The sequence below is a fragment of the Castor canadensis genome, chromosome 8 (genome assembly GCF_047511655.1).
Source record: "Castor canadensis chromosome 8, mCasCan1.hap1v2, whole genome shotgun sequence".
In the NCBI taxonomy this organism is placed as follows: Eukaryota; Metazoa; Chordata; class Mammalia; order Rodentia; family Castoridae; genus Castor; species Castor canadensis.
The window spans coordinates 30,255,883-30,278,927 of NC_133393.1; the positions used below are offsets into that span (position 1 = coordinate 30,255,883).

General features: G+C 39.1%; 1 protein-coding gene across 2 annotated transcripts in view; it reads right to left on the reverse strand.

Annotated features, from left to right (window-relative positions):
• Nucleotides 1-235: 235 nt before the first annotated feature.
• Scgn (secretagogin, EF-hand calcium binding protein) overlaps nt 236-23,045 on the reverse strand; it is a 44,676-nt gene continuing 21,866 nt past the window's right edge. For both annotated transcript variants that reach the window (XM_074082759.1, XM_074082760.1), the window contains 5 exons: nt 16,782-16,837; nt 11,116-11,161; nt 10,832-10,891; nt 9,296-9,364; nt 236-619 (listed from right to left, as the gene is read on the reverse strand). In XM_074082759.1, the coding sequence (XP_073938860.1) occupies nt 491-619; nt 9,296-9,364; nt 10,832-10,891; nt 11,116-11,161; nt 16,782-16,837 (360 nt within the window). In that variant the 3' untranslated portion in view covers nt 236-490. The remainder of the gene's footprint in view (nt 620-9,295; nt 9,365-10,831; nt 10,892-11,115; nt 11,162-16,781; nt 16,838-23,045) is intronic.

The window sequence follows — 23,045 nt, forward strand, 5'->3', positions numbered from 1 at the left end:
ACTTCCCACATCCCAGTGAGACAAGTGTTTTTGTCTGTCAGACCATCAGGGAGAATATTTCAAAAGTCACAACAAAAAAGCAATTACCAGTACATCTTTATTCTCAACTCCAGATTTATGACCACATAAAAATCTATTTGTAGACGTGACAGAAAGTCCACAAGAAGAGCACAAGACAATGAACTTGGCTGCTGCTGTCCCCTCACCTGATGACAAAGGAAGGACAAGCAGAGCAGATTTAACAGGTTAGCTGAGCCTTTCAGTGGATACACAAGCCCACAATTAAGGGGAAATCACAGAAGCTTCATTTGGGGGCTGGGGATGGGACTTTCAGTGAGGCAGGACTATGCCCTGCCACTGGAAGGAGAGGCCCTAGAGTCCCCTCCCCTTGCCCAAGAACACCCACTGCACCACCAACAGCAAAGCACAAATACAACTCCAACAAGAAGCGCAGAGACACAACCAGAGCAAAAGACAAAGTAGATGGGGATCAGGGGTTGATTTTCAGCCCAAGACACAGAGCCAGCTCAGACTTCTGAATTTTTCCATCCTTGTTCACATCGCAGTGACGCAAGAGAATCTCCCGGAACTTGTCAAGGTCCACCCCGCTGATGCTGGGCTGAGGACAACAAAAGGAAAGTGTCAATGGACAGCCAGTGGCAGTTTCACTTTTAGCGCTTTCCCTGATGCCCTCTAAGCTTAGAGGTTACCCTGCCTTTGGAGAGAGCTTTGGAGAGAATAGGCCATGTGGAACCAAGGGTCACCTCCTTCCACTAAGGGCATGTTTTCTGCCAAGAGCTTCATTTCATTTCTCAGCCTCAACCTTCAGACCCCCCCAAAAAAAGCTTATTTCCACATCATTTTCCAATGGTTCTTGCAGAAAACCTGTCTTACTAGCAACCATAATAAAGATATTTTGTCTCAAAGTACAGATTCTTTCTTGCTTGCACATTTCATGCTTGAGTGTGTTGTTTATTTTGAAGAAGAGTTACATGGAATGAAAAACTACCTAAAACATTATATTGCTGAACTAGGAACTAAGGATTTAGTCCACATGCTGTCTTAAGGGCTAAGAAGAAATCATGCATGTTAATGAGGGAAAGATTTTAAGCTCAAAGACCTGTAAAATTTAAGTAATGCTTGAACTGATCTCTCCCTTGAATTTCCTTTAAATCTCATGTTAAACCAGGGAGGGAAGTCATTATGCCTCTTTCTACAGATTGGAAAGTAGAGGCTCTTAGTCTTGTCAAACTAGAAAGTTGGGCAGCAATTTTTATCCCAGGTTTTCTAACTCCAGTGAAGTGCTCATTGTACTACTTCAACAGTTCTAGACGTGGCTGGCCTGACGAAACTATGAGAATGATGAACTTGAATTACAAAGTCAGTGTTCAGAGAGAAAGGAAAACCCAACTAATCAGATTTCTAAGTTCCTTGATTACTGGAGTGGTTTTATGACAGGAAAAACAGCTGCCTGCAGGGTTTGGTTTTAGGGCCCCTGGGAAGTGTTCCCCATCCCCCAACTCTAGTCCTAAGATTTCTTGGCTTCCAAAGAAACCTCTTTAAAAATTTCTTCAGTGAGGAACAAAACCTTTCCCTCCTTAACTAGAGAACTGCACTCGGCACACTAACTTGCACTTTCCAACAGGGTAAATGACTGACACCAAATCTGTCCCTGATCACAAGCTTTAAATGGGGAAGGAGGAAAGAGAGCAGCAGAGCCAAATGGCAGAGCAGGAAGAAAAAACACAGTGAGGCAGGGTTCTGTGAGATGTCAGGAGGAGGAGGAGTCAGGGACCAGAAAGTCAAGTTCTCAACTTCTCTGTCAAAGATGCCTGAGTGGTTAGACTGCAGGGCCAAGATGTGAGCATTGTCAACAGGTACCCTTTGTTGTGGCTCACAGAGGATAGTTTCCTGGGTGCCAGTATCAGGCAAATATAGGTGTGGCTCTGTTAGGTTAGGTACCCATTTGTTGTATAATTGCAAAGTGGGGGCGTTTGGTTCTCAGCTTTTTTTTTTTTTTAGCCATACTGGGGTTTGAACCCAGGACCTCCTACACGTGCTATACCACTTGAGCCATGCCCCCAGCCCTTTTGCATTTTGTTTTTGAGACAGTCTAACTGCTTTTGCCTGGGCTTGAACTCATGATCCTCCTGCCTCTTCCTCCTAAGTAGCTGGGATCAACAGGCATGCATCACCGTATACAGTTCCATTTTCAGCATCTACAATAAACGCTGAAATTTTCTTCAATTAATGCTACCCTGCCGCAGTGTTCCTTCCTCTTATAACAGACGCACGTAGTAGTCATTTATACATTAGCAAAAATTAATTTAATTTGCCACTTTATCTCATTCAAACTATTCTAAGCTTTTTTCTAATTTGTTTCCTGCCAAAGTAATTACTTCCTTCGAGAAAATGAGAAACTGGGGGAGGGGAGAGGGAAAGGGTTAAGTAAGACTAGGGAAGATGTAAGGGAAATTTCTTTGGACCTATCAAGTTATATTTTTTATTCTGAGAAACCTATGAGCCAGGAAAATTGAATGCCGACACTCAAAAATGCAAGAACCACTGAAGACAAATCACCTGAATCCATCAGTCTTAATAGAAAGTCACTAACTTAAGTGCATGTGGATTTTGATCTAAGGGCTCTACTCTACTCTTCAGAAAAGCCAAATAAGGTTGTTTCCAGTTTCATACTTAGAGATAAGTAAACTAAAGCACAGAGAGATTAACTGCCTGCTGTCACATGTCAGAACCAAGATATAAACTCAGGCAGGCAGACCTACATTTTATCATAGACATTCCTGTAAAAACATAATTTTTTCTAAGCCATTTTATGATAAGGCATGAGAGTGGATCTAGGATAATTGATTTAAAAATATTTATCTGCCCCCCTGCCTTGAATCCTGGGAATTGGTGGGGGGTCAGGAAACTTTAGGGGCTGGTCCTCTTACTCCAGTGCCCATAGTCAATGGAATCATTGAGTGACCCTGTCCTTCAGTAGTCTTCACGCTTTTATCACAAGCCTTCCCTTTCCTGGACTTTCCAATATTCCTAAAATAATGAATGCTAGCGTCCTATTCTTCATTAACCAGAATGGGATGTCTCCATCCTAGAGGCATCATCACTACTATGAGGCCTGCACCATATTCTAACCACTTGAGGAAGTGAATTCAAATTTTGAAGGTGGTGGCACACTTCATTGTGATTCACTGTGATAACTCTCTGCCAATTGAAATGTTTATCAGAACTTTATTATCTAACTGCACAATTATGTGTTCTGTCTCTACTTTGCTATTTATTGGCTATACTAGTGTCTAAAGATGCCAAGGTCACAGGCAGAAGTCAAGATTTCATGCCATGACACATGGGTCCAGGTCCAGTGGCCCACAGTCTCTGCTTGAAACAGTGATAACAAATACACATTCAAGGCCACTCCCATCCTGCATTTCTTCTAACCATCACCTACCATTGATATATAAAATGGAAATAGTGACATTTTTTTATTCCTTGGGATTACTTTCCTAGGCAACTGGAGATACCTGCTCAGATATAGGAAGTCTGCTCAGAATTATGTTCACAAGGGGCTATGCTGGAATTTGAGAAGTTCCAACTGTCAGCCTTCCAACTCTCTTCCCACGACTAGTTCCTACAGCACCCAATATATTTTTGTTAGTCACTTTTGGATTACATGGTCCTCTTGCCACCCATCCCCTCTTTTAAAAGTTATTAGAGCCACCTGTGGTGGTGCACACCAATAATTTCAGCACTCAGGAAGCTGAGATAACAGAATAGTGAGTTTGAGGCCAGTCTAGGCTATGTACTAATACCCTGTCTCTAAAAAAACCTTAGTAAATTTTAAAAGTTGTTTATTGTCCAAGGGATGACAGCACATTAATTCGCTATCATCAAAGTAGAAAAAAAATATATATATATAGACTCTTGTCTTCCTTGACAGGTCTGCGTCAAAATGGTTTTCTGAGTGGCCAGGGAAGGGAAAGCAGAGCTGGAGGAAGGATATCTGTTTTGCCAAATTTGCTAAAATCTGGGTGCCAGGAATTTTAAAGTATTCAAAGCCTTGACTTAGTAATTCTATTCCTGGCCCAAGGACAAACATAGAGACAGATTCATGCACAAGGAATCCATTACAGTACTACTTTGAATTGTACACATGGGAAGCCATCTAAATGACTAGCAACAGGGAAATGTTTAGCTACATTAGGATGAAACTGCAGGTGAAATATTGTGTGATCACTGGATGGCTTACTGGGAAGTGATTATTTGGTATTATCTCAACTACATACAAAATATACATACTAGAAAAGTCAGTTCATAGCGAGTCTGTTAGAGTAGAGAGATTACCCTGTTCCTTTCTTTTCTTGATTTAAAGATCTCTCTATGATGTATGAATCATTTTTACAATTTAAAAATGAAAAGAAGCATTTGTGTTAAGGGCTAGTTTTTTGCAAGGATACACGTTAGATTCAATCATTTAGGTTGGGTAGTGTCCCCTCTTGCCAGTCATCTTCCAGGCCAGATGGTGCTTATCAGGGAAAAGAAAGACTCAGAGAGGCTTGGGGGCAGAACTCTCACCCCCTTCCATCAGATACATCTGGTTCATCTCTTGTAGCCTATTTATTTGGCTTCCAATGTTATCATTGTTCACACTACCTCTCCCAGGGAGATCTTGAATTTCTTGCCTTTTCACTATCTGGTTTAAGTTGTAGATTCTTATGCTATGCTGAGTAAACTCTTAACAATCTAATGCAAAAACTATATGCATATGATTAACAATGCAGTGTTGTATTGTTTTTGCTAAGAGGGTAGTAGATATTATTACCACAAAAAGGAAAAACAGAAACGAAAAGCATGGTCCTCCAGAAGGTTTTGCAGTTGATAAAGTTTGTAGCATTGATTGTGATGATGGTTTTCAGGAATGTATACTTATCTCCAAACACGTCAAATGATATGTATTAAGTTGACACTTAAAATGTCAATTTGATCTTAATAAAGTGGTGAAAAATAAGTGTGTCTGTTTCCTCAGGATGTGCTGTCTATCATACTGGCAGAGGACATATTTGAGTGCCATTTTCCAAAGGTTGGGGAGTGGGATGTTCTGGTAGCTAAAGAGCCATATTAATATGAAGTTGACCTATACATCAAATATTGTCACCCAAGAATCAAAAGCATAAAGAAATAAGTTCACTTCAGGGTTATTACTGCAAAGCTTAAGGAAACTGACCTGGGACTGTCAATGTAGAAACTGAAGCAGCTCCCTGCTGACCCTATGGTGTGTTCTGACCTTGTCTGAAAATCAGCCCCAGAAACCGGTTTGTTTACTTTCCCTGAGACCTTTTCTTATAAAATGAAAATAAAGAAAATGTCACAAGAGAAGACTATTTATAAAGCCAAGAAATTGTTATCAATTGACTACATCCTTCAAATTACACAGTAAATTTTTACACCTGAGCAGTAATAGGGTTTGAACTCAGGGCCTCACACTTTCTAGACAAGGGCTCTACCACTTCAGCCAGGCCTCCCATCCATTTTGCTTTTGTTTCTTTTTAGATAGAGTCATGCATTTTTGCCCAGGACCAGTGTCAGACAGTGATCCTTCCATCTGTCTCCCATGTAGCCAGGATTACATAGGGAATGTATTTTTCTAAAACCTGGAAGACTAGGAACCAATAAAATCTAGCAAAGACACAAGAAAGGTTTGTACCCTCTGTTATAAGGCTTCATAAGTTAACACTAAAAGTATGTGCTCATGCTTTTTAGTTCAACAAATCATTTGGGGAGCACTTTTAGCCTGTCCTTAGAATGGCTATGCTAACAGTGAGAGGTGATTCTTTACTGCCCCCAGCAGCCCCAAGGAAGCAAAGATGGAAGGACAGAAGTTGTGGGAAGCTTCTGATTTCCTATAAAGGTGATATAAGCCTATCAAAGAGTGAGGCTGACCCCTGCTTCCAAATCTTTCTGGATAGTCTAGAAATTTTCCCTTCCTATTAATTTTCTCTGGGAAAACATCTTGTCTACTATGTTTCTGGTTTGAATTGTACTTCTACCTTCTCCTATTAACTCTTGGAAACCATTGCCAAGCTCAGTGACAACTAGAAGACAGAATCATTAAAAATTATTTAGATTCATCAGATTAAAAAGTGATATAGGTTTTTTGTTATTGTTGTTGTTTTGGTATGATTTTTATAACCCAGGCTGGCCTCAAACTCTCAATCCTCCTATATCAGCCTCTCCAGTACTGGGATAACAGACGCGTGCCATCATGCCCAGCCACAAGTAATAATTTTAAAGAGGGAATCCAGTAAAATTATGCTGTGTATGGGTATCTAGAATTACTCTTTAAAAATCATATGAAAATAGCAAAGAACATGTTAACTAAAGTTATAAATGCTATTTGCTTCCAAATCAATTCATGTTGTAGGGGAAGATAGTTTGGTTTTTGTTTTGTTTTGTTAATGCAGTAGTAGGGTTTGAACTCAGGGACTTTTGTTTGCTAGACAAGTGCTCTACCACTTGAGCCATGTGCCAGATCCTAAATCAGTTCACTATATAGTCAGAACAATAGTTAATGTTCATTGAGCTTTCAATAACCTATGGTTAATTAGTAGAGTAGCTCAATATTAATTGCCTTATGCAAATTTCCTCCTTTAATCTTAATGAAAATTTATGGAGGTGGGATCTATGAAAATTCTCATCCTCCAGATGAAGAAACTGAGGTTTTGAGATGCTAAAATCTCAAAGCTTGCCCCAAATCATATTGCCAGTCACTGGTAAAATAGGCCTGGAATGCAGCGTGGTCAGCCTCACCTGAATTCTTAACCTGAATTCTCCTTAGCTTCTTATCCTTTACTTTCCTTTATTTTTGATATTTTTCTACAAAATGCAGACATAATTTTGTAATCATAAAAGAAAGCACTTTAAAATTATGGTAAATTAGTTGCCATAGAACATAGCCACACCTCTCTTCTAGAAGCTCTCTTTTATTTTGTTATTTCAAACAGAATTGTCCACTAGTAAGGCATGTTTATACATTGAGCAGTTGATTCCTTTTGTGAAATTTCCTCTCAAATGTTAACTACTCTCAAGCTCAGAAATGTGCTCCAAAGATTATAGTTGCTTCAATCTACTATAATAGTAAAGATATTTTATTGGAAATCATACTGTACCCAGCTATGATTGGTGCCTGTATTAATGCTACTCATCACACAACCTTGGCAAACAGATATTCTTGTGCCCATATTATGGATGAGGAACTAGGTGTCAGAGACTGAGAAATCTGAATATAGACAAGCTGAAATTAAAGCTGAGATCTGTCACATCTGTCTGTCATTTTATACTGTTTGCTCTGCAAAAAAATTCCAATCCATTCTTTTCACAGAAAAGAAAAAGAGGAAAAAGGAAATAAAATGAGGTGACATAAGAGGAGGAGGATCAGATATTGCCACCATGACAGCTCAGCTGCCTTCTCCAGACTGACAAAGGTAGGATGCCAGAAAGGCTCTTCAGCAGCAAATGACACATCAGACAGGGGAAAAACATGTTTCCCACAAGTTTGAGATAAAGCTGGAGGAAAGGAATAGCAAATGACTGACTGCTCACTCTGGCTGGGTATCCACACTCGCTGCATGTGCAGACCATGGGAGAAGCAGGAGGCCAGACTTTCTGCCTGGGGTCTGTAAGAATCTGGAGACCCGGTTGTACACTCAAGCAGTCATTAGCCTCGGCTCCACTTCACAGAAGAAGCCAGGGAGCTCCCAATACAGGCTCACCCTCCATTCATGAAGTAAAGTAAAACTTCAGTTTGGAACTCTAATGTCTCAGAGATAATTGCTTGATTACTACTATAGCAGTTATTCTGGCATTAAATAGATACTGAGTGAAATGGGATTTTCCTTAGTAATCAATTGGAGGGAAATACCACACAAATACCCATCAATAATTCTGGTTGTGCCAAGACTTGTGATCAACAGGAGCAATAGGTCAAGGGAGAAAAGAGTCAAGGAACCAATTGGGATGGGAATAGCAAGTCAGAAGTTATAGAAAGTGTCTCAGTCTTCCTGATTAGACATCAGAAAGAATTTTCTTTATGACTGTTCCATCACAGTATGGGAACTTCCTGGAGATTTGTGTAAAAATTGATATCTGGGCATTTCTGTGTTGCAAGGCTTCATAGTTTTAACTAGATTTGCAAAGAATTCTGAGATTCCAAAAATACCTAATAATCGCTACTCTAATTTGTTGCTATCTGGGCCAACAGGAAACAATCACAGAGTCCCATGGAAAAGGAGGGCTTTGAAATTATCTGCTTAACCAGATTATGCAGCAACCAGTCAGTATAGTTCAGGAGGATCTTAAAGGAGATTTCCTGTTTAAAACCATTGTCTACCCTATATGAAACAGCTGTGTAGTGTAAATATAACCTCAATTTCATCAGCCTGAGCCACAGCAGAGTCTTAATCGCTAAGTAGCCTTCTTAGGCTACAGAAATCCCTTTTCGAAAAATTCAGAATCACAAATGTGAGAATTATCACATGAAATTAAATTTAAAATTTTAGTCTAATAACCAAGTCTAGGAAAGTAGAAAGGACTTTCTGCAATCAAAAAATAAAACAATAAACTGTTTAATTTCTTTCAAGCCTATAATTCCAGCTACTTGGAAGTTGGAGATAGAAGGACCAAGTTTTAAGGCCACCCTGAATAAAAAGTTAGGAAGACCCTATCTCAAAGAACAAATCAGGCTTAGTGGTTAACACCTGTAATCTTAGCTATGCAGAAGGCATATAGGTAGGAGGATTGAAGTACAAACCCAGCTAGGGCAAAAACCATGAGACCCTACCTGAAAAATAAAAGCAAAAGCAAAAACAAACAAAAAAAAAAGGCTGGGAACATGACTCAAGTGGTAGAGTTGTTACCTACCTTGGGTGATGTCCTGATTTCAAACCACAATGCAAAGAGAGGCAGGAAAGGAGGAAGAAAGGAAGGAAGACATATAGTGGCAATACACTGTTTTGGTAAAGCAGGTGAGCTTTAAATAAAGGTAAAAAGATGCTTCTATAGTGACTATCTGTAATTGAGTTTAATTTAAACTCAATCTTAAAGCAAGAGATTTGTTTGGTTTCACAGAATCTCAAAGGTTATGAAGTACACCACATCTCTAGGTTTTTCTCTCTGGCATAAACAAACCTCCAGCCTCACTCATTCCCACAAATACACAATGGAATTGATGGAAATAACAATTCCAATCCATGGTGTGAATACTCTATACAGCTCAGGAAATCACCTGGACAAGCTCCATCATGTCCTTGACAAACCCATCCACTTCTGGGCCTTCTAGGGCTCCAGTTTTACTCTGAAAGATAAAAAACTGTCACTCAAATATCATAAGTCAAGAAGTAAAGAATAAATTAGGCAATCAGACCAGTCAATGTTCTTTTGCTAACTGGAGGCCAATTTAGAAATGGTGTGTTCCAATTCACATTCTTCATGCAGGATATGAGTGTCCTACATGAATTTTTAAAATTCCTTGTAAGTAACTGCATGTCACCAAGTAAGAAGCAGTAGTTTTGAGTTGCTTGACTTTTGAAAATAGCATTGACATGAAATTAAATGACTTACTTGCTTCCCAAATACTAGGCTTCAGTTTAGATAAATTAATTATACATCATGCTATCTGTTGAAGGATAGGTTGAAATTTTTAAATTTTGCTTATGACTGCACAATGGCTTGCTGATTACTGACAGACTTTAAATCAAAGGAGACTATATTGATTAAGCATATATTATAATCATCTAATTTGTATATAAGACCCTTTTTTCTACCCATTTTATAATCCATGCAAACATAAATGTCTATAAAATGTAACAGATTCTAAAATATTCTCTAAAGTTCACTATAGTAGCTCAACCATTCTCTTCATGTTTTCTTAGTCCTAAATCTTTAACATATTTTAAAACTTCCATTCCTTTAGCATATTACCAAATGTTTCTACAATACTTGCTGTATATTAAAGCTTATAAATACTTAATTCTTAAAATAACTCATTAAGTAGATATTATTCTCATCACCCTAATTTTACAGATAGGGAAAGAAAAAAAAAAAAACACAGGCAGGTTAAGAGGTTAAGGAACTTGCCCCAGGACACATGGCTAAGTCCTGATTCAAAATGAAATAGGTCACAAAGCCACATGTTTCACCACGATGCTGTGCGGCCTCCTGCCCCCCATGATAACACTTTTCTGCTCAGAATGTGACAGATATCCAGTCTGATCGGCTTCAGGGAGACATTCTTATGACCTTTCTCAACTTCTTCCTGTTTTTCTTCCTTCTCCCATTATTCTACCTAGGCCTCAAGAAATTCATTCCCTTTGCCATACTTGGTGATTTCGAATTATTTTTTCCCCCTCCTAAAAGTGACTGTGTAGTTGGTCCTACAAGAGAAATAGTTTTTTATGTCACACAGGTATCGCAGTGCTTCTATTTCTTTGGGTTAATGTGGTGGATTTTCATTTTGTTTTTGAGCATCTTATTATAAATGGATCTTTAGTCCTACAAGAACATTTTTTTCTTAGTTTGTATAAAAAGAGCAAAAATCAGATGATTGTATTTTCTTTTTGACTACAAATAATCCTTTGCTTATTCCCACATCTCAGAAGTTAGTGAAAGAGTAAGAGAAGTTGAGGTTTGTTGACATAGCAACACACATGCGAAACTGCCATTCATCGCACGGGAAAAGCCTGTGGGTAGGATGACCCCACACAGGGGCTAAGCACACTTCTTTCCTGAAGACGCCCAGCGCAGTACAAAGAGACACACTCACCACATCGTAGTGGGCAAAGATTTTCTCAAAATCTCTCTTCCTTTCTTCAGTAGAACAAGCCTATACATGAAGAAAACATAGCAATTTGGAACTTCAGCTGTGCAATTCTTACAGGGTCTTGGGCAACTTTTACAAACTTTGTACCAATAACCCTTAAGATCTCTTGATTCCACTCAGAGCCTTATTGGTCTCTAAAGAAAAATAAATGCCTTTCTTCTCTCCTTCCCAAATCCATAGAGAAACAAGAAGGACATAAAACCATCAAGAGAAATGTCACTACTTACATCCATTTTAAATTGGAGAAGAAAGTTTTCTTGAAGAGCCAGAATCCTAAATGGGAAAAATAAAATAAAATAAAATCCACAGGATATTCTATCAACTCTCATTCATAAGCAAATTCATAGCTTGGACGTGTGAAAAGGACAGGTGATTCCAGATTAACCTCAAGAACAGTATAGATGCTTGAAATAGGAATCCTTGCATCATAAAAACAAAAAGATCAGTTGGGAAAGACTTTCATAGTATTGGTGGTTGCCATAGACTCTTAAAAACTCATCTTGAATGAAAATGTTGGAGTATGGGCTTCTGAAATTTTCTCCTCCATAAAAGCAATCAAAAATCTGTAAGGAGTGGTCAGAATAACTTTTTCAAAACTTTGAAAAAAAAATTAAAAGTCTTGTGGCAATCCAGGGAATGTTCATTCTGAAAACTGCATCTTGCCAAGAACAATGAAGGTTGTGGCATTTTATTTCCCAACATGTAAACAGAGCCCCTTAAGAAAGACTGGGGGACTTACTGATCCCAGGCACTTAAGAAAATCTCTGCCGATCACAAACTGACCACTGAGCTAATTGAGCAGACTTCAATAGACATGTGTGATAAAGAACAGACATTATGGAATTCATTCAGAAAAGTGACTAAACAAACACAAAACTCATCAACCAACATCCTGTAAGGAAAACTACAGGAAGTCCTTCAGGCTAAAATGAAAGGACAGTAGACTGAAATTTGAATCTATGTCAAGAAATAAAGTACCAGTAGAGGTAATTACATAAGCCAATATTTTAAAAAACAGCATAAATGTATTTCTGTAACCTTTTTTTGCTATTTCCTTTAAAATTCAACTTCTTAAAGCAGCAATTAAAAATATGAGCTAGCACAGTCATTGATGTTTGTAATCTCAGCTACTCTGGAGGCTAAGGCAGGAGAATGTCTTAAGTCCGGAATCTGAGGCCAGCTTGGTTAACATAGTCAGATCTTGACTCAAAAAAAAAAAACCAAAAAACTCTTGATGGTCACACAATGCAAAATGATGTCATTTGAACAACACAAATGGGGGGGGGGGGATTTCAACTATATAGAAGTAAATATTAGTGGGCTGGAGGAGTGGCTAAAGTAGTAGAAGTAAATATTAATATAATATTGAAATTAAGAAGATAGTTAACCAAAATTAGATTCTTTCAGATTAGGACATTAATTGTAATCCCTGGGGAACCATTAAGAAAATAACTCAAAAATACATGCATAGTAAAATAAATGAGTGAGGTGTGGTAATGTGTGTCTGTGAGTCCAGCACTCAAGACACTGAGGCAGGAATATTGGGAGTTCAAGGCCAGCCTTGGCTATATAGTGAGTTCTAGGCCAGCCTGAACTTCATAGTGAGAACCTGTTTAAAAGGAAAGAAGAGAAGAAGGAGAGAGAGAGGAGGAGACAGGAGGGAAGGAAGGAAATTAAAGTAGTACAATAGAAATATCTATTTAACCTAAAGGAGGAAAGCAGAGATTGGAAGAATATAAGGAGAGAAATAAACACTATCTTTATTTGCAGATGACATAATCTTAAATACAGAAAATCCTAAGGAATCAAACAAAACAGTTAGACCTAGTAAAACAAGTCCAGCAAGGCTGCAGGCGACAAGATCTACATATAAAATTCAGTTGCGAACTAAACAGAACTTTCTCAAAAGAAGAAATTCAAATGGCCAAAAAACACACAAAAAAATGCTCACCATCCCTGGCCATAAGGGAAATGCAAATCAAAACCACACTAAGATTCCTCCTCACCCCTGTTAGAATAGCCATCATTAAAAACACCACCAACAACAGGTATTGGCAAGGATGTAGGGAAAAAGGAACCCTCATACACTGCTGGTGGGAATGCAAGCTGGTGCAACCAGTTTGGAAAAAAACTTGGAGGCTTCTTAAAAATCTAAACATAGATCTGCCATATGATCCAGCAATCCCACTCTTGGGGATATACCCAAAGGAATGTGACACAAGTTACTCCAGAGGCACTTGCACACCCACGTTTATTGCAGCACTATTCACAATAGCCACGTTATGGAAACAGCCAAGATGCCCCACTACTGATAAGTGGATTAAGAAAATGTGGTATTTACACACAATGGAATTCTACTCAGCCATGAAGAAGAATGAAATTTTATTTGCAAGTAAACGGATGGAACTGGAGAACATCATTCTGAGCGAGGTCAGCCAGGCTCAGAAAACCAAAAAGCATATGTTCTCCCTCAAATGCAGACTTTAGATCTAGGGCAAACACAGCAATGTGATTGGAGTTGGGTCACATGACAAGGGGAGAGCACATACGGGAAGTATGGGGATAGGTAAGAAACCCAAAACATGACAGTATTTGAGGTCCTCACTGCAGAGGAACTAATGCAGAAACTTTAAAGTGACAGAAGTCAATATGAGAAGGGGATCAGGAACTAGAGAAAAGGTTACTTGGAGAAGAATCAACTTAGAATGTAACACATTTATAGATGGAAGCAATGCTAGGAATCTCCCTGTATAGCTATTCTTATCTCAACTAGCAAAAATGCTTTGTCTTTCTTATTATTGTTTATACTCTCTCTTTAACAAAATTAGAGATAAGGGCAGAACAGATTCTGCCTGAAAGTGAGGGGAGGCAGGGGGGAGAGGGAGGGGGTAGGGAGTAGAGGGGAGAAATGGCCCAAACAATGTATGCACATATGAATAAACGAGAAAAAAAAATTCAGTTGCACTTCTATTCACTAGCAATGGCTAATTCAAAAGAGGAATTTTTTTTTATTGTTTTATTATTCATATGTGCATACAAGGCTTGGGTCATTTCTCCCCCCTGTCCCCACCCCCTCCCTTACCACCCACTCCGCCCCCTCCCTCTCCCCCCCACCCCCTCAATATCCAGCATAAACTATTTTGCCCTTATCTCTAATTTTGTTGAAGAGAGAGTATAGGCAATAATAGGAAGGAACAAGTGTTCCTGGTTGAGATAAGGATAGCTATACAGGGAGTTGACTCACATTAATTTCCTGTGCGTGTGTGTTGCCTTCTAGGTTAATTCTTTTTGATCTCACCTTTTCTCTAGATCCTGGTCCCCTTTTCCTATTGGCCTCAGTTGCTTTTAAGGTATCTGCTTTAGTTTCTATGCATTAAGGGCAACAAATGCTAGCTAATTTTTTAGGTGTCTTACCTATCCTCACTCCTCCCTTGTGTGCTCTCACTTTTATCATGTGCTCAAAGTCCAATCCCCTTGTTGTGTTTGCCCTTGATCTAATGTCCGCATATGAGGGAGAACATACAATTTTTGGTCTTCAAAAGAGGAATTAAGAATACCATTTCATCTACGACAGCATCAAAGATAATAAAATACTTGAAAACAAATTTAACAAAAAAGGTGCAACTTACAGACTAAAAACTATTTCAAAAAATTGAAAGAAACTAAAGACCTAAACAAATGGAATGAAATCTCACGTTCATAAATTGGAAGTTGGTATTTTGACAATACTCTCAACTGAGCAATAGATTCAAAGCCATACTCATCAAAATCTGAGCTGAATTTTTTGCAGAAATTGATAATCTGATCCTAAAATTCATGAGATATGTAAAGGACCCAGAATAGAAAAACTAATCTTGAAAAAGAATGGAATTAGAGGATTCACACTTTTAAAACTTGCTATAAATCTACAGTAATCAAGGTAGTATAATACTGGTATTTCCATTTGGCAGTTTCTTAGAAAATTAAATATAAAATTACCATATGAACCAAAACCCCACTTTTAGAAATATAACCAGAGAACTAAAAACCTAATATTCACTCAAAAATTTGTGCAGAGAGATTCATAATAGCATTATTCATAATCTAGAAGTAAAACAACCAAATATACATCAATCAAAATGTGATATGTAAATACAATGGAATATTCAGCCATAAAAAATGATGTATCATGCTACAACATGAGTGGAACTCTAAAACCTCATGCAAGTGAAATAGCTAGATACAAAGGGAACATACATGTTCTATGAGTCTATTTACACAAAAGGCCTAGAACAGGCAAACCTTGGAACAGGGAGCAATGAGATTAAAAGTTCTTGTGTTCACCCAGAGTGCCATGTTTTCAATGAGTCTTCTGGACACTTAACTTTCTAATAATGACTCTCTCATACAATGCTCTGACCTGTACTTGACAAGAACCCTGCCTCAATTGGCCAAGAGAACCAGGTGGGATCCAGAGAGAGACTATGGGACAAGACTATGGGGCTGAGGTCCCTCGTACCCTAGACCTTTGGGAGAAATATCTGTGCTCCTCTTTGGCCAGTCTATGACTGTCCCTTCATCAAAGTAGCAAAATCCAGAATGAAGGTCCTAGAGAAAGGAAGACATACAGATAGAAGTCCATCTAGTGTGTTGGAGTCAATGTCAAGCTTACTGGTCACCAGGAAAGATTCTTCCTGATGTGTCCCCCTCACAAATACCCTTCAAGATCTGGCATAAGTAGCTGCCAAGAAAGGAGACAGCTGGTGCAGTTGATATCTGCTTGAAGGCAAAACTAATATCTGATTGCTAAATAGTCACATGAAGTTTCCAATGACAAGAGGTTACTCTCAGTCCTTGGAATTCCTCTCCCAGCTGCTGACCTGAGGCCTATCATTACTGCCCTCTATCATCGTCCAGTTTGTAATTGTCACCTTATTCTAGTTGCTCCAACAATCATAGACAACTGCATATTGTTTGGGGTAAGTTACCCTAGACACGATATGCTGCTATGGTTTAAATCTGATCTGCTGACTTACTCTCACCCCCACCTCAAACTTATGCAGGAGTTTAATCCCCCAAAACTATGTTAATTGTATTAAGAGAGTGGAAACTTAATCCAACTATGATGTTTAGGGGTGGTCCTTTAGGAAGTGATTAGATTAGATTATTAGTGTGGAGCCCCACCACCACCACAATGAAAAGACCATGCAGACATAGAGACACACAATATTTAAATGATCCCACCATGGTATGAAGCAGCCAAGGGCCTGCACCATGCTGTTTGGACTTGCAGCCTCTGAAACTGAACTAAATAAACCTTCTTTATAAAGTAACTTACCTACCTCAGGTATTTCATTATAGTAGTGAAAAGCACTACACAATGGTGACACACTAATCACATCATGACACCAGATACAAACAGCATTTTTGCAAATTGTGCCACTTCTATTCTCATTCTCTCTTCCATTTCTCATGCTTTTCTCCTCCACTTGGTGTCCCACTGAGGATACACCAGCACTCAAAGGCTAGAGACTATAGCTGGAGTCAGTTGTTAGTTGTGTACTGAACAAACTGCTAGACATTCCCAAAGTCAGTGAAAGGATTTGATTGTCTTTTTCTGCCATGGTCCCCTTCTATGGGACCATGAATGTCTGGCCTTTGAGCACAGGCTCTGCTCAAAATTTTCAACCTATGAAAATTTTATTCCTTACGCATTTGGAAGAAAGAGCTTTCAATATTTTCAGAGATCTGTTACCTCAAAAGCTGCAGAATGAGTGCAGTTTATTTGGTAAGTTGCACCCAGTCTTTTGGACTCCAAATGACACTGGATCTCTGATTTAAAAGGAGGTATGTTTTGTCATCAGACCTCAAAAAGGAGTGTCTGAATCTACGACAGCATTTTCATGCTACTCACCTTGCCAAGTCATTAAGATCCAGTCGACCATCTTTATTTTTGTCAAAGATCTTCATCTGAAACACAGAAAAAAATACTTGTAACAGGAATTCATTTTACAAGTTATTAAAGCACATTTCTTTTTTGTCCTAATTACATATTTGCCTAAATTGGCTATGGAACCCATCTATTTGGGGGGAAATTAGTATTTGACTGTGTTAATAGGCGCCATCGTACCTACCCCACCTAAATCTCAGAGGTTTAACTCAGCACAGGTTTATTTCTTACTCGCTCATTCTATGAGAATCTAGAGTTGCTGAGAGATAACTCCATGTTGTCTGCACTCTGGGATTCAAAGTGACAATCTGGCAACATTACCAGTTGCTAAGGCAGAAAGAGAATGGCAAACTACTTGTTGACTAAAATTTCATTACCCAGAGCAAGTCACTGGTCACGGGTAACTTCAAAAGGGCAGAGCAGTGACTTACTATCATGTGCTTGGAAGGAAAAGTGTAATTTTTTGGTGGATGGCAATAACTACCACAGTTTCTGACAGGCAAAATAGGATTTTGCATACTGGTTACAAGCTTGAAATCTGGGGGTTTGCTTTGAGTTAGGGTTTTCTGAAATTATTTTATAGCCTCTGTATAGTAACAACAGCCAAGTCTGGGGTCTTGTATCATATACTCACTGTAATAAAGAAATCTCACATTTTCCATGAAGGTATTCTCCAAAGATACTACGTACATTATTTGATCAGACAAAGCTTTAAAACAAGATAGCATTAAAAGTTGAAAAATCTCTGCATTAACCACAAATCAAGAAGACCAGATTGAATTTAGGCAAGAGAGAGGAAATATATTTATTTGCATATCTGAATTGAACTATGAGTGAATTTGTGACTTCACAATGTTTTAATAGTGTGGAATATCTCTAAACACATCTATATGAGGAGACTGCACAGGAAAAAGAGACAGATTCTCTGAAAATAGACCTAACAGATTTTTGCATTAAAAATACACTAGTTTCCCATCTTTCTTCTCTCTCCAAACCCAGTTTATTTTTAATATTTGAAATGACTTTGAAAGCCTATTCTCCCCAAATCTTGGCACCAAAAATGTATATTACAGAACCTATTAAAACACAAGTGAGCTGATACTAGTGGCTAACACCTGTAATTCTTACTTGGGAAGCTAAGATCAGGAAAATCACAGTTCTAGACTAGCCCAGGCAAAAACAGTTTGCAAGGCCCCATCTCAACAGAAAAAAAGCTGGTATGACGGCATGCACCTGTCATCCCAATGACAGGAGGAAACATAAATAGGGAGATCATGGTCTAGCCTGGCCTGGGCAAAAGGCAATACCCTGTCTCCAGAAAAACCAGAGCAAAAAGAGCTAGAGGTGTGGCTCAAGTGGTAGATCATCTGTTTAGCAAGTTTGAAGTCCTGTGTTCAAACCCCAGTGCTGCCCAAAAGAAAAACCCACAGGTGATATTTTTATACATATGGACATTTTGCATATTCAGTTGTGCCTTTTCACATTTAATTGTGACCCTTGAATATAAACACGATGTCCAGCAAAAGTCTGATATTGACACTTTGCTAGAGAATGAGCCATGAGTTGGTTTCTGTGACATCATCATTATGAGGTTCCATCTTAATAGACAGCTAGATTACCTTGAACTCTAAGCAAGTGTCCACTCACTTTAAAAAACATGGGCCCAATTCCATTGCTGCGCAATCTTACTCAAAGAGACAAAGTCACTTTGCTTAAAACTGATTTGAAGAAAAACTGAACATCGGTATGGCTTCTACCCATCAGAAATTTGGCTAAGTGGTTCACTTAAAAATCATGGTTTTTTTTTTTTAAACAAATCACTTGTTCTAAAAATCAGTTCCTTAATTTTCTCACCCATGAGTATATACATGTGGGGATGGATAGCATGCAGACCCCTCTGTATTTGCCCTTCTAATTTCCTAGAGTTTCTATCTGTAAGGAAAGCTTAGAACATGCCTATTGCAATGGATAGAAATTGGATTCTGTGCAGCATAAGAACCCACTTTTTTGCAACTATGACCTTTGAATTTTGAATGATTGTCGTATTTTATTGGAACATTCTGGTTTTGTGTGTGTGTGTGTGTGTCTGTCTGTCTGTCTTTCTGTCTGGAGATTGAACCCAGGGCCTTGCATATGCACTGAGCTATATCCCCAGCCTTGCTTGGAACAGGTTTCTTAATTTTTGCCACTATAATTGTGAAAGCCCAAATCTTTATATGCTAATTTACTGAAGCATCACACCATTAGAAAGAAATAGTTGCAGATCACAAATGAGGAAACTGAAACTTAAAGATTAAATTTGTCTGAGAAGGTGGCAAGATTTGAATGTAAGCATATGCTATGGTTTGGATAAGTGTTCCCCAAAGACCCACATGTTAAGGTCTTGGCCCCAACCTGCAGTGCTATTGGGAGGTGGAGGAACCTTTAAGAGTTGGAGCCTAATGGGAGGTCTGGTCTCTTCCCCTCTCTTTGCTTACCAGCTACCAGGAGAAGCAACCTCCTCTGATGAGTGTTCCTATCAGGGTGTTCCACCTCGCCACAGGCCCCAAAGTAATGAGGCCATGCAATCATGGTTGGAAACCTCTGAAACCACAGCTGATAATAAACCTTCCCTCCAAATAAAATGATTGTCTCAGGTATTTTGTCAGTGTCAGAAAGCTGCCTAATACAACATATCTATCACCAGAGGTTTTTTTTTTTTTTTTAATTAAACCAGCTCTTAACTGCATATAGTTTGGATATCCCATTGAAATTTGGTTAGCTCCATGTTTGGTTCTGAAATAAAATATGATGCCATAGATTTTGCTAGAGATGTGGCATTTGCTTTTCTAATTGCATCTGTTTCCTTGGGGTGGGGCAGGGGGGGAGGGAAGACTGTAATATATTACCCCTCAGTGGTCTGAATTTCCTTAAAGAAACCAAAAGTTCATGACAGAGTTAACTCTAAGACTGTCAGTTTTCATTTCTGCTCATAAAGTCCCTTTCTGTACATATTCTCAGCCCCTGAATACAAAGCAAGAAATAGTTATCCCTTCCGTACGCTTAGGGCATAGATTCTAAAACCCCCTTGGATACCAAAATCTGCAGAAGCTCAATTCCTTATTTAAAATTGTATAATACTTGCATATAACCTTCACAAATCCTCCCCTAAGCTTTAAATTATCTCTAGAGTACTTATAAGAACAAATACAATGTAAATGCTGTATAAATAGTTGTTACATTGTATGGTTTAGGAGACACTGGTCCATGTTCAGTACAGATGCAATTTTTCCAAGTGTTTTTCAGTCTTCATTTTGCTGAATAAATGGTTGCAGAGCCCATGACATGTAGGGCTTATTCTGTAGGCCTGATGCAGCCTAATAACTGCTGCCGTGTGGTAGTGATAGTCTAGAGCATGGAATGTGCCAGACCTGGCTTCACCTGCACCTGGTCTCTGTACTCTGATGCTATACCTCAAATGTGGCAGTAGTGAAGTATTTCTTGACCAGAGCTTGCATGGAATTACTGGAACTAAGTGTTCACTGGCTTGTGCAGCAGTGCCTGAATGTTTCTAGCAAATGTGTTCTGGTCAAAGACTTAGCGCACGGGGAGATGACCCCTATGGGGAAGCTCCTGTCCCTGAGGCTCCTGACCAAGACCAACAGGAGACCATGCTGGACAGAGAAACTGCTTCTGGGTAGTGCTGCTCACTTGGTATATGAGCTGGAGACTCAGCTATGGACCCACGGAATCCAACCAGGACCATCTTTGCCTGGAACATCAACCACACCCTGCTGCTAATCATAAAGGAGTAATGTGTTCACTGTGGGAACTCAGAAGAGCTGCTAGACTGAAACCCACCAGGAAGTCTGGCCTCCTGTAGCTTTTTTGTTTTTGTTTTGGAGTGCGTGTGTATGTGCATTTATTTATTGATTTTGATATCACTAGACGTGCTATCTCTAGATCTGCTCTGGAATTTAGTCCTTCTAGGTTCTAAAACAATGTGAACAAGCCTATGAAGAGTATTGGATCTATCCTGGCCAAATCCTCAAGATGAAGAAATTCCCAAAACACTTTTGAGCTAGCCAAGGAGAAGGCCCAGGAGATGGCACTGACAGCAGCAGAGAAGGACAGGGTCTTGCCAGGAAGGCAACCACTAAAAAGCCACACAGTACCATAGGCTAGACAGCCAGCCCAGCCCAAAGGCAGTACAGGTCCCTCCCACTCCACCACAGCCACCTGATAACAAAGCTCAAAACCCTCTGCATCTTTCCAATTGTCTTTTATATCAAAGATCCAACCCTATCTATTGCTTGGTGGAGTCTTGCGGGGTGGGAATCTGTGTAGCATACTCAGTATACCAGCCACATTGCCCATAGGCCTGCTTATTCACCCACTAGGCAGCTGAGGGCAGAGGTGCAGCAGTGTGGTGATTTGCCCAGGGTCACAGACAGGATGTAAGTAAAATGGTAATAAATGGTAGACTGTAAGTTCCATGAGAACAGGGGTCTTTGTTTTGTTCTATGATATGCCCCAATTACGTAGGACAACAGCTAGCACATGGGAGCCACTCAAACAATATTTGTTGTGTTAAGAGGTTTGGATTTTTTTCCTTCTTCTTGGGTTTAATTCATCCCTGGAGAGCTGTGTCAATTGAAGGTGGGGTGGGGTGAGATGTGACATTCCATTCTGAAGACAATTGCTGCAAGGTTGGGAAGGTCTAGCCTTTACCCCCTGCTCTCAGCTCTACCATGGCTTTTCCAAGACTCAGGCTCAGGTCACGAATTTTTTGAGTAGCAACTATATGAAAGGTGCTATAAAGGTTCCAGAAATGGAGCACAATGTCTTATTGACCACTCCTTAAAATTCTAAGGTGAGGGTTTACCTTCTCAAGCAAGAGACATTTTGGGAATGCATTACCCAGCATTCTCCTCAGACTGAATAATATATTTCTTTATAATTTCTCAAATCTTTATAGATACAATAGTGATTGTGAAATGCAAGTTTATGTAGTATCATTAACAGTAACTTCTCCTCAGTTGATAGTTTGTCAAACAGTAGATCCAAAGTACAACCATTATCTTGTGTTGAAAGAGGCAGCTCATGAATTTTTAAAACAACTGTTAATTGATAATTTGAGTGGAATGCATGACCAAGGTGAAAAATATGCAATTGTTCAGTATGAAGGGTACCAGGTACCCGTCTGTCCCTTGCCTGTTCTGGAGGAAGCTCTCATTCACAGAATCCTGTGCATCTTTCCAGAAACTAGCTAACTAACTAACTGCTCTCTCGCTCTCTCTCATTCTTTCTTTCTTTCTCTCTCTCTCTCTCTCTCTCTCTCTCTCTCTCTCTCTCTCTCTCTCTCTCTCTCACACACACACACACACACACACACACCCTAACATTTTGACAAATAGGACCACATTCTACATGCTGCTTTGCAACTTGCCTTTTTAATTTAATAATACTCTTAAAAAACATGCCTTAGCAATTATTTAGTCTTAAAAAGGTTCCTCATTCTGAAAATCATTGCTAAAAGTTCTCAAAAAGGAATGAGAGTCCCCCTAGACTATCAATCAACAATTACTTGTTGAATAATTATGTGTCTAATGACAGCCTAATTACTATGAGATCCCAAAAATGTTACTAAGGTGATACATGCTTTTAGAAGCTCACAATGTCATTGGAAAGACAAAAGGAATGTCTGCAATATAGGATAACAAATAAGTTTGGTGTTTTCTTTATGTGCACTGAGATAAAGAGATAAATCAATACATTTGAATGTTGAGAAATCTGAATATTAGAGAAGACTGAGGGAGGAGATGGGATTTAGATAAGTTCCGAAGAAGGTAGAAGACTTGGACAGGAGGTAGGAAGGAGAAAGGAAGACAATGTAGGCCAGGAAACACAAGAATAAAGTCACTGATGCGGAAATTCTCACAAGTGCAATGAGGTACTCATAAGTGTAACAAAGAGGAAGGGTGCTGGAGGGAGCAGAGCGGAGTAAGTTAGGAAGACAGAATGGGACCAATCCGTGCAGGGCTTCAAAAGCCATAAATAAGAGTATCCTACTATGTGCCCAGCACTGTTCAGTTTATTGAACAAAGACTTCTCCTTTCTTGGAGCTGATTTTCTGAAGAGAGGAGGTAGATAATAAACAATACAAATAAATAAACATTGTATTGCATATGTAACATAGCATATATATATTTACCTATGTTAAATTAATTTGTATATGGAATAGTGAAT